Raw genomic sequence first — 12,643 nt, forward strand, 5'->3', positions numbered from 1 at the left:
ATGGTATAATACAATTTGATATAGAATTCAATTTTGCATCTGACTTTCGTAAAATATACAGGGTGTTCCATTTAAACTAAAAACAACTTATTGACGTTTAAAACCAGTAATTATTTAAGATAAATATTTAGACACTCTGCATAAGGTAGTATTATTTTTATTTTTGCAACACAAAATTTAATAAATAGAAAAACTTCAGTACAATATTTGGTTTTAAAAACTTAAATGCGCCTAGAGAAATGAAGCATTAAAATTGGTAACTGAATTTTCACGAAAACGTAAATATTTCAAAAACTGTAAGATTTAAGTGCGGTAAACCTTAATCAAATTTATCTTTGTTTTAATCGTAGAAACTGAAAATGTAATAATATACAGGATAATTCGCTTAAAAATACAACTTTAATATTATTTATTGATTTGGGACACTCGGTACCTTTTGAAAATAATTTTAAATTGTAGTTTTAATAATCCTCGAACAATCTCATCACTCACAATTCTTTTTGTGTGTTAAATGACCAGTTATCGAGTTAAATGAGGTGAATAACCGTGTGTAAAAAAAATTGGCGCCGGGAGGCACGTATAGCCGACCATACTAAAATATGTTAATAAAAAGTTGGTAGGCAGTTCTTTTAGTTTCAAAGTAAAGGAATTTTTCCAATTTTTTTATCTCAAAAACTGCGACTTTGCCTGATTTTGATGTTATTACAAATTTTGTTGCAAATATTATTCCTAATCTTAAATTGAAAATCGCGTTTCGCTAGCTACTGTAATTTTGGAGTTACAATTTTTATAAATTTTTAACCCCCTCTCATACCCCCTTACCAACGCCCCACCCCCACCAAAAACTAATGGCCAGATTCTCGGGTGCCACAGTATTTTTGTGCCAAATTTGGTTAAAATCGGTTTAGCGGTTTTTGAGTTATCCTGTTAGACGGACAGACAGACAGACACCATGAAAATATTTTGTATTTAGGTCATTTATGACACAAATAACTCATTTTGAGTGAAATTAAAAAAAAAATGCCGATCTTAGTAGCCTACCATACCTGTTGGTATGGTCGGCTAAAAAAGAGTATATCTAAGTGGCCATACCTAAAACAACAGACTGATTTAACCATTTGCTGACAAAAACGTTTTCTGGTTTTGATTCCATCGTGTCATTTTCGAATTTCCATAGCACATTATAAGGAAGTTTATTGAAGACTGACTTAAAAATTTGAACTTGATCTGGTGATAAAAAGTCTACTAGCTTTATAGCTGCGCCTAAACTAAAATATATCACTCCATTATTCGATTTGTCCAAGAAATCTTGTAAATCCTTCAAAATAAAAACACAAATATAGTGGAATCAAAGATATTTAAACTCGGGAGATACAACGATCCATTCATAAAACGCTCTAAATCTTCATCACACTTTGGTTTGCAAAAATCAACGAGTGCGAGAGAGAATGGACAAAGAAGGGAATAGGGTATCGGCGCAACGGCAACAATGTAGTGTTTACAAAGATTAGACGGTTGAGGTCAATTTCCAGTGGCGTGCCGATCGACCGATAGTATTTTAAGGAAATTCAAATAATCGTTTAATAAATTTTAAAAAATAATAATAACTGTTACATATTTGTCGCATTGTAAAAAGTTGAGGGAGGATAGTAATAGGAAAAAAATAAGTAAGAGGAAGGATAGGAAAATAAATAAAAACCGGCATAATTTTTTATTATAAGATGGCTTTTCGCATAAGAATAACGATTAAAAAAATCAATAAGCTTTTTTTACTTTATTTTATTAAATAAAATATCAAATTTTGGGTGTATTAGTAAATGTAGTTTCAATATCTTATTCCAAACCTTGATCATCTCCGGCGAATGAGACTCCCTCTATTAGCAATAACAAAATAAATCGACAGGGGGGTGCCGAGGAATTTTTTTTACGAAAAAATTTTGTATAACCGATTTGGTTATTTGATAATCTGTTTTAGACCCAAACACGTACTTTACAAAACTGTTTCGTTTTTGAGATTTGCACATTTTGTTCTCGAGATATTCGCTGCTAAATGTAGCGATTTGTTAGCACATTTTCTCAAATTGCTTGAAATCTATTCGAGATATCATTCTGCGGTTTTTGTCAGTGATGTCAGATTTTTGTCAGATTCTACGTAAAATTAGCTATCGGTAAGTATATTTTAGTTGCAATCTGAGACATTTTCATTTTTGACAAAATCGACAGGGGGGTGCCGTAGTGATGGGTTGTTATTTAACTATCTGTTATTTTATAACAATTATTTATAAATAACATAACGCAACCGTTACTACTTCTAAAAAATAACGACAGGTAGAGATCGGCCGCTCGTAAAACGAAAAACGAAGTCGGCGCTCTGCACCGTCACGAAATTCTATGCTGCTCGAAGCAATTCCAAAAAACAACTAGTATGGATGGAAAACATGTTATTTCGTCAACCATCGATACAGGCGGCGAGACAACGGACAACGGAGTGGGGAATGCGTCAGCGAACGTAGCTGCTTCGGTCGATACCGCTTAAAAATAATAGGATATAAAAGAAGCAGGTTTTTTGAAACAGTTGCGGGCATAACGCCTGGCGGTCGAGATAACAGGAGTGGGAAAGGAAAGCTGCTGCATCGGTCGATTGTCGATGGAGGCTCGCAACGGGTTGGAGAAGCAGTCATTTTAGACACGTTGTTTTTTCAACCTGTTATGAGCATAACAGGGCGGTGGTCGAGATAATCGGGGTGGGAAAGGAACGCTGCTGCATCGGTCGATTGTCGATGGAGGTTCGAAACAGTTTGGAGAATAACGCATCAGTTATTTTAGATAGTACATTGTTTTTCAACCTGTTACGAGCATAACGGGCGGAGGTCGAGATATTATGGCGCTGTATGTTTCAGTACTTACTTATTAAGTTTCAATATTTAGGTCTTTATTTATTCTGAAAAATTTTCAGAATAATATTTTAAGATTTTTTAAAAATGTATACAGGGTGTTTTGAAAAATCTGGTGATTGATTAATCACGATCCTGCTTAAAGCCCTTGACGTGAAAAGCTGATTTTTAGAAAACGGATTGACTTTAGGGTGTAGATGTTCAATAAGAAGGGATTTTTCGAAACTCGAATTCTAAGGGGGTGAAACTACCCTCAAATATTAGAATATTTTTTATTTAAAAACCGGTGAGTATATTTTATTATGTTGTTTTACATATATTCAGATTTTTAAAAAATATATACAGGGTGTTGCATAAAATATGACCATTGAGTAATCACTATTCTGCTTAAACTGCTTGACGTTTAAAGCTGATTTTTAGCAAACGGCTTGACTGTGGGGTTGAGGTTCGATAAGGAGGGGTTTCTCGAATCTCAAATTCCAACAGGGTGAAAACGCCCCTCAAATATTACAATATTTGTTATTTAAAAAACGGTTAGTCTTTCGGGAAAACGCCTGGACACGCATAATTTATTTTGTTTTTTTACATATGTTGACATTTTTTCAAAAATCATACAGGGTATTCCAAAAGCTGAGTAATTGATTAACCACGATTCTGCTTAAACTGCTCGACGTTTAAAGCTTATTTTTGGCACATATGAGAAAATTTTATCCAGTCTGTATTTTAATGGAAATTCTTGTTTTGCTTTATCATCACCATTAGAAATTATTAATTCGACACGAACGAAGTCGCGGGTACACGCTAGTTTAAGTGTACTTCTAATTCGAACTCTAGTGTGTAGTTGGTTTACTTATGAAGAATATACTACACATTTTCTTATATTGCTATTTTTTGACCGCAAATGGTAAAATCATAACTAAGAGCTTCTCGCCCGTCGAGTAAGATGCACCCTGTACACTGCTACTCAATTCAGGATCTACGCGGATCGAGGGGCAGGGCGTAGGTAGATCGGAATGTATAGGTATAGACGAGTGGCGGAATTTTGGCTTTTTTTATATCGCAATTTGTAAACAGCGCTTATTTGTAAACAACCACCGTTTTTAGAGAGGTATTTTAGATAACAATCGATATTTAGAAATGTTTTGACACCCTGGAAATATTACCACCGAGCACGTCATTGTTGCAACTTGCAACTGCGTTAATACGCCTGGCGGTGACCGCCTCATACTTTCAGATATTTAGCAGTAAAATAAAGAAACCTGTTATTTTTAAGCTGTTATTTTAAGCTGTTTTTTATAAATAACTATAACAGTTTCAACTGTTATCTAAAAATAACAGTTTTGCCCATCACTAGGGTGCCGAGGAAATTTTTTGACGAAAAAATTTTGGATAACCGATTTTGAATATCTGTTTTAGACCCAAACGCATACTTTACAAAACTATTTCGTTTTTGAGATTTGCACATTTTGTTCTCGAGATATTCGCTGCTAAATGTAGCGATTTGTTCGCACATTTTCTCAAATTGCTTAAAATCTATTAGAGCGGTATCATTCTGCGGTTTCTCTCACTACGTAAAATAAGCTATCGGTAAGTATATTTTAGTTGCAATTCCAGACATTTTCATTTTTGTCAAAATCGACAGGGGAGTGCCGAGGAAATTTTTTGACGAAAAAATTTTGGATAACCGATTTTGATTATTTTATATTATCTTGTAGACCCAAACGCGTACTTTCCAAACTTTCGTTTTTGAGATTTGCACATTTTGTTCTCGAGATATTCGCTGCTAAATGTAGCGATTTGTTCGCACATTTTCTCAAATTGCTTGAAATCTATTAGAGTGGTATCATTCTTAATCGAATACTAATATCAATATACAGGTAAATCTGACAAATGTTTTCGGGGTAAGAGAGATGCGAAAATAAGGATAGAATAATGGCCGCTGAAGGAAAAAGATAAACAATTGTATCTCTTGAGTTTAAATATCTTTGAGTGGAACGCTTTAAGCCCTTATGGGATACAAACCTCGGAATTCATTTACTGTAAACGATTTTTTATAAAACTTTTTGCATTGTATTGTTAATAAGATATATTACAAAGTTTACCCATTTAAATTCGTTGCTTTCACTTTAGTATTTAAAGATGGCTCCGTGTTCCGAAAAATCTCTTATCGGAATTCCTATTTGAGATTTTCACTTCAAACATTTTACAAGATATGTGTTTAATGGTAGCTCACATTTCAAGAATCTTTTTATACCTATGATGAAATGATATATATGTATATGATATAATACCTATAATGAAATGCTCTATATATGTTTAGTTCAGTAAATTTGCTATAAAATCCAGGTTTCAAAAATACCTTAATACCATAGGGTATACTAAGTGGTTATTGAATTATGACCACGTCCAAGAGGACGTCAATCTAGACGCTCAGGGACAATCGTATGAGAAATTCTAATCGAGACGATTGACTATTATATACTATTGTAAGTTTATTGCTAAGAAACCGCCGCTTACCAGCTTTTCAAATTTATAATGAATTGCACCTAGAATTTTTAGAATTTAGAATGAGTGGGAGGGGGGTTGATCACTTCGACCTTACAGATCCATTGTGTCCCCCTTTCTTGAATCATAACTCATCATACAGTCCCAGGGCTTTGACAAAAGCCAGTATCTGGGACGGTTTTATAGAGGGTAGTTCTCCATCTCCAATATCAGTCGTACCAAAATTCATGGCACGAATGGTTGTCGTCTCGGCGCACTCAGTGATGAGGTGTACTGGTGTTTCACCATCTTCCCCACAGAATCTGCATTCGCCGTTTCTTCTTAGTTTCAATCTACTGAGGTGTTCATTGAGGAGACAGTGTCCTGTTAAAACCCCGTGACAATCCGAAGATTGTTCTTACTCAGACCCAGGAAGATCTGTAATTTTTCTTGATCATAAGCCCTCAGAAACTTCTTCGAGTGTCTTAGACCATTGCAAGATTTCCATTCCAGGTTGCGGATGGAATCTTCCAAGTTCTTGAGTTCCGCCTTGAGTTGGTTACCACTTGGAAAGCAGAACGGTTCTGGTCCAGTTAGTGGAGTGTTAGCTCCTTTCCTAGCTAGATTATTTGCTTTTTCATTGCCTTCTATCCCTTGGTGAGCAGGCACCCAGAGTAGGAGGACTTTGTTTTCTTTGCCTAATTTATTCAGCTTCTCTATGCATTCTTTGACCAATTTCGAATTGATTGATACTGAGTTGATCGCCTTTAACGCTGCTTGACTATCAGATAAGATGGCTATTTCTTGTTTCCGATAGTTCCAATCTAAGATAAGTTGTACGCATCTCTCGATAGCGTAGATTTCTGCCTGTAGGATACTAGGGTAAGTGCCCATTGGTTCGAATTGCACCTAAGGAATGTACATATTAACTAACGGACTATAAGAAGAAGACTAAATGAAGCAAATCTTGTGTCAAGAAGGCCTGCTTCGGGACCAGAACTTACTAGATCTGTTGACTAGGATTAAAAGCAAAAGCATGGTCTTAATGTAAAAATTACGAAAAAATGTTAGTGTCTTCTTCAAAAGCGAATATGTCCTATAAAAATAAGTCTAATGAAGTGAACCAAGAAACAAACTATCGAGAAAGGGCGTATCTAGGTGATAAAATTTTTAAATGTCTTGCTCTTTTAACATATTCCACAGGGTGTTTCAAACTTTTACCAAAATATCAACATCGTATAATTAACAGATGGGGAATTTAATTTTTAATTTAGAAAGAGATACTAAAAAGTCAAATAATTTGGCTACATACTGCTTAAAAAATCATCAAAATCGGCCCACTAGAACAAATTATATTAAACTTTAAAATACATCAAAGTTTTAAGGTGCCCATTTTTCGTGCCACTGAATGTATTTCAAAAACTATACATTTTAGTCATATACCTTTCTAATGAAACTCTACTTTATTTTTTTCAAAAATATCAATAATATGTAGTGTGTTCAATTACAAAAAACACAACTTTGATGTGTAACTTTTTTTGGGGACACCCTGTAGAACTCTATAGACTTTTAGAAAATTCTTTAAATTCACATACATAAGCTCACAAAAATTCACTTCAATACAAACTTTTGTTCTCCTTGCAGAAACCGCGTCGTATATGACGCGTCACCCTGTATAATTCGATTTCAATCAAAACTTCAATGATTAGAATATAAGCAGAATAGATATATCGTTTATCTCAATAAATTTACTTTAAAATTTTTTAGAAATCAAAAAATTAAGAAGGAAATAACTAAGGATGTACTAAAATTACTAAAATAAAAAATTCACTGATTTTGCAACATGTGCAACCATCATAGGCGTATTGAAAATACCAGACACAAGTCGGCGGTTGTTGACAATCACCTGTTTTTTTACATTTTATATTAACTTGTGGCGTCATTTGGGAGAGCTCAATAGAAATATAAAAGAACTAAACCTTGTTCGTTGAAAAGCAATTTGACATTCGTGACGACAGCACTCTGGCAGTCTAACGCAAACGTATCATTGATAGCTATTCACAAATATATTCCAGATACGTATAGTGAACAAGTTTAACGTTCGCAACGTTAAATAATTTTGATATATGATTTTTATCGTGATGGTTTTGTGTAAAAGTGTGAAAACAATTTAGTGACGAAAATATTAATGATGGATATGAACGTGTGCGGATTCGTCATTGGTCACGATCACGGTCACGACACTATGACGGGCTCCTATACCCACGTAGGAGCCCAAAATATGCAAAAAGGGGGTCAGTTTAGCTTAAGTTTAGATTAGGTCTATATTTTTTATTAATGCAAAACCAACTAAAACCTAATTCTAATCTAACCTAAACTCACTTCTTCTTTTGCATATTTCTGGCTATTACCTGGGTATTCCTAGGTTTAACCAATATTCGAACTTAGGTGTAAATTTAAATTTATGGATGGCCCATAAATTTATATATTCGCCGTACAAAAAATACTTTTCCAATTTTCACAATAAAAATTAAAAGTTATAAATCATAATATTTTTTATAGAAATGAGGGAATAAGGGTGAACGGGGTGCCGCGCCGGTAGACCAAGAAGATACTTAGAATGTAAATGTTAATTTATACTCGAATGGAGTTGCCTCACAGTATAGGCATATTTTGAATCCCTACCGTGCATAGTTACTGTAGATAAAAATAAATTAAAATATAGTTGGCTCCAACGATAATTTAGTTTGCAGCTTCTTTTCATCATGCCTAATAATAAACCGTCACAATCACTACTCATAGTATGTACCTATGTATTTTTAAACATCATTATGAAATTAAAAATACATAGGTGCCCATAATATGAGTAGCGGTATTTTTTTTCGTTTCATCATAACGGATTTTGTTGGGCTGAAAATAAGCAGCAAAATATATTATCGATTGCAACAACTATACCTAGTTTATTTTTAGTATATTCAATTAATATAGAACATTATAACTATGCATACTTTTAAAAATTTGCTACCAATATATTGTGATAGTTGAGTATTTGAAATTATTTGTTAGCTTCTTAAACAAAACAGACCCATAATAATTCAAATCTTTATCATTCAAGACTTCCAAGAATTATGAAGTAATCTCACGTCAAAATTTTTTAAAATTATTGCATGCCTTAAGTATTTGCAAAGTTAACAAAAATATTTCTTTGGGTACCTTGCAATTAATATATTTATTCCAATTTATCAGTTCTGCATCATATCCGAAATTTAGATTGTGTGTGACACAACGAAGAGTTAAAGTGCAACGTGAACGACCAGAAAAATATCAAGTAAAAAAAAATTGTTAAGTTTTAATTACTAGTTACGCAGTCCTTCCCCCCCCCCCATATTGGCTTCCCTCTTGCCTAAAATCTATATTGTCTTTCCTAACATTTTAAATATAAATGATTGAAACTCATACAAGTTTACCATAATTTAAACTTAAGATAGTCCCTAATTATATTAAAAAATAACACTTACGAAGTTAATAAATATTAACCATTTCTACTTATTTTTAATCATTTAATAATTCTGATAAAAACACGCTTGATTTTTTTATTTTAGAAATCATACGGGCTATAATAATTAGTATGACTATATTAACAATACTTAAATATTAAAATTTATTTGAAGGAATGCTACTGTATTACAATAATTGTAAAACACGTATGTTTATCGATGTCGGCGTCTTGTCACTTTTATTTAGTCTTGTCAGTATAATTTTATTAGCCGTTTAGGTATAGTTTGATTTCAGATAATGCAGATTTTAATGGGCCATTTATGGTTTTTTTATTTGATTTTTTTTGCATATTTGGTATATTCTATGAAGTGATTTTAAGTGTTCCTGACCATTTTTCAATTATTAAAGTGCCTATTTAGATACATTTAAAATGAATTGATTAATGTATAGTATTTGTATTATGAGTTTGTTTATTTCTGAGATGTATTTTTTTCTCATTAAAATAAACATAGCTTACTAAATCACTAGCTAGCCATTTTTAAATACAGGGTGTTAATTAAGTATCTGGCCAAACTTCAGGAGGTGATTCTTTGAGTGTTTTAAGGTAAAAAGTTCATATAAACATGTGTCCGGAAATGTATAATTTTAAAGATACAGGGGTCAAGGTGTTTTCTAATAGACCTTTTTTATTAATATCCCAAAGATCCGTTAGCCGATTTTGTTGAAATTTCGCCATGTTGTGAACTTTGCTAAATTAGCACTAATTAAATGATAATTATTATTTACAACAATATTCAAAGGATAAAATCTTATTCCAATAAATATTTGGCAACGCCTTGGATTCATGTGTTTTTACGCCTGTTGGCGGTGGAAACCATGCAAGCTTTTTCTTTGGCATAAGTAGTTAATTAAAAAATAATAATCATAAAAAATATAGGTCCTAATAGCCTAAATTTTAGCAAAATGTATCAGCAGATCCGATGAGATCCGAGTTATTATGTTTTGGAACTTAATTATTTAATTAATTATTCCTTTTAATGCATTTACCTATCCTACGCGCCAAGAAAAAAATATTGCATTAGTCTAAATTTATTATTTATGGGATTCCACTCTTTCACGTATAATTTGCCCCTTGCTTCTCATACGGAAAGAGTTAGATTAAAATAGCCAAACTGTACCTAACAACCCATATGCCTTGACGCATATTCTTTTTATAATAATATGGGCTTTCTTTATCCGCCGGCCCAGACAAACATCCATATCCATAAAATAGTTGGCCCACACACACACACACACATTGATAAATTAATAAGACCTCATTTCGGCCATCAAACGTCCTTCGATGATCAACGCTGGCTAAACTATCGACTTACGTGTTGACAAGTTGATTAGGCAGGTTATTGAACTCGTGTGGCATCGAGAATGTTGTTTTTTCAAAGATGGGTATTTTTTCAAACGCGGCCAGAAGTATTTTCAATACTAAAATTAAAAGCAACGAAAAAAATGGGTAAACATTTTAGTATTTTATCTAAGACACAATTCAGAAGGTTTTACATGAATACATTCACAGTAATTGAATTCCGAGGTAAAAATCTCTGGGCACTCTACTAATATACTAAATTAGAACATATAAAAAAATACTTACCGGGTTTAGAGTTTGTACAGCTCTATTATAGTTAAGTCCCCCAAATTCAATTACACCAGGAACTACAGGCATTATTCTATGGGATATCTGATTTCTATTCAACAGTAACACACTAACATTTCTCTCAATTTGTCCTAAATATGGAAGGTTGTTCTCAAGTACTTCCTTACAGTCTTGTCTTCCATAGGGAGAATATGCCAATGATAATAAATTCTGATCCAAATTGAATAAAAAATAGAAAGCAAACGATCTCTAAACGAAAAATTTGATCTTCCTATTGGAACATTTTGATCGGGCGTTACTACAGGATTTAAAACGTTCCCTATAGCATCTAAACCATTAGTTGCAGCACCTAAGGAACAAATCCCAATTAAAGGTGCCTCATAGTATCCTCCCAATGCTGCCATAGTTGGATAGAGCCATTCAACTATAACGCTATCAAACCTGAGTTTAGGTTGGGCATTAATCAGCTTCGAAAATTCTGGTAAAGTTAAGGCATATTCGTTTACAGCATGCCAACCTCTGGCTACCGAAAATTCTTTCGTAAATGTATCGAAAAAAGTTGGTTTCTGTAAGGAAAATTTTACCCGTTGTTTAAATTTCTTATTCATTTCCGCTGCCCAGCTGTAAACAGCACTTATGTCGTACTGTTTCAAGTTGGGGATCGTACTGTTCACTAGGGGGTTTGGTGTTACGACATGTACCTCATGACCCCTCAATGCTAAAGCTTTCCAAATTTCTTGAAACGGTTTTTGATGACTGGGAGATGGTGTGACAGAAACAAACAAAATTTTAGCGCACGACACATAGCAAAGACATAGATATAGCACAAAAAATTCTTTTATCCACATAATTTGCACCTTTTAAAACCACTTTCTTAAATCAAAACGCGTTGTGTGTATTTTAATCTATTATTACCTTATCTCTGTATTTATTTAAAGTACCCTGCAGATTGATAAGTTCGTAGATAATATTTAAAAACTCTAAATATAAGGAACTTTATAATAAATTTAATAATAGTATATTGCTTTATTAGGAGTAAAAATGACATACAGGCGACCCATAAAAAGGCATCTTTACTCCGAATAGAACATGCTATTTTTTTCAAGCTCCACAAATAATTTTTTTAAACAATTTCAAACGTTCCAAATAATATAAAAAGATTCGGGAAACTATGGTTACGCTCGTTGAATTTGACACTTTATGTCAGTTTAATAATTATATTTTTATACTTTTGTGCTTAGGCGTCAAAGTGCTTTACTTTTATGCCTAGGCGTTAAAATGACTTTTTATATTGCCAATCACGTAGCAAAAATTAATATTTATGTGACGTTTGAAAAAAAAAGAGATTTGGTATATTAGTATGTTACATAAATTAAGATTGACGTGTTCAATTGTTTTCGGTCACTTCCTGACACCACGGTATTTTTACTTTATTCGATAGAAAATGACACTTCGAATAGAATGACATATCATATGTCAACTATTGACATTTTAGCATATGTTTTATTTGAGATTGTAACATGCGGTTTATAACGACAATTTGACTCAAAATATCAAGAGTGTGGTATCAAATTATGTATTGTTTGAAGGTATTATTTGAGGAACGACTGGGTTTTCGCTTGATGATACTTAAAGGAAACGTATTTACGTGTAAATGGGCAAAGAAAAATGATTTTAAATATTTTCAAGTTGACCGCTACTGGGCGTAATAGCGACACAAAATCAATAATAACAATTATCTCTTAAATTTTTCTATTAGAGAGATATAATATTATGGGTTGACAGCCTGGGTTGACAGCCGACGTCATTTATTTTTATTATTTTTTAAATAACCTAAAAAATGAAGTGTAATTAATAAAAAATATCATATTAAAAGGCCTTTTTCTATGAAACTGTGTATTGTGGTATTGCAGATAAACCTATTTCTGATTGTAGAAAACTATTTATAACAGGTATAATTAGCAGAAACAACATTTAAAGGACAAATTCATTAAACGAATCTGAAAAACATGTTTATTTCCGTTTAATAGTTCCAGATTTTATATCATAATACCATAAAATAGGTATATTTTAATTTTAAATGCTCAAAAATAGCACAAGTTTAAAAGGGCACTTTATA

At 32.8% G+C, this 12,643-nt stretch overlaps 1 protein-coding gene across 1 annotated transcript; it reads right to left on the reverse strand.

The window, feature by feature from the left end:
• Positions 1–1,155: 1,155 nt before the first annotated feature.
• On the reverse strand, positions 1,156–11,438 carry LOC115888279. Its single transcript, XM_030907952.1, has 2 exons — positions 10,522–11,438; positions 1,156–1,318 (listed from the first exon to the last, which is right to left on the reverse strand). Exon 1 carries the CDS (start codon positions 11,370–11,372, stop codon positions 10,656–10,658), a length of 717 nt encoding a protein of 238 aa, XP_030763812.1. The 5' UTR covers positions 11,373–11,438; the 3' UTR covers positions 1,156–1,318; positions 10,522–10,655.
• Positions 11,439–12,643: the final 1,205 nt, after the last annotated feature.

This window comes from Sitophilus oryzae, unplaced genomic scaffold (assembly GCF_002938485.1).
Source record: "Sitophilus oryzae breed Bouriz unplaced genomic scaffold, Soryzae_2.0 scaffold_690_pilon_pilon, whole genome shotgun sequence".
In the NCBI taxonomy this organism is placed as follows: domain Eukaryota; kingdom Metazoa; phylum Arthropoda; class Insecta; order Coleoptera; family Curculionidae; genus Sitophilus; species Sitophilus oryzae.

What these genes read in the sequence shown, in the direction of transcription:
- LOC115888279 (XM_030907952.1), bottom strand. Translation starts at nt 11,372, where the DNA reads ATGTGGATAAAAGAATTTTTTGTGCTATATCTATGTCTTTGCTATGTG.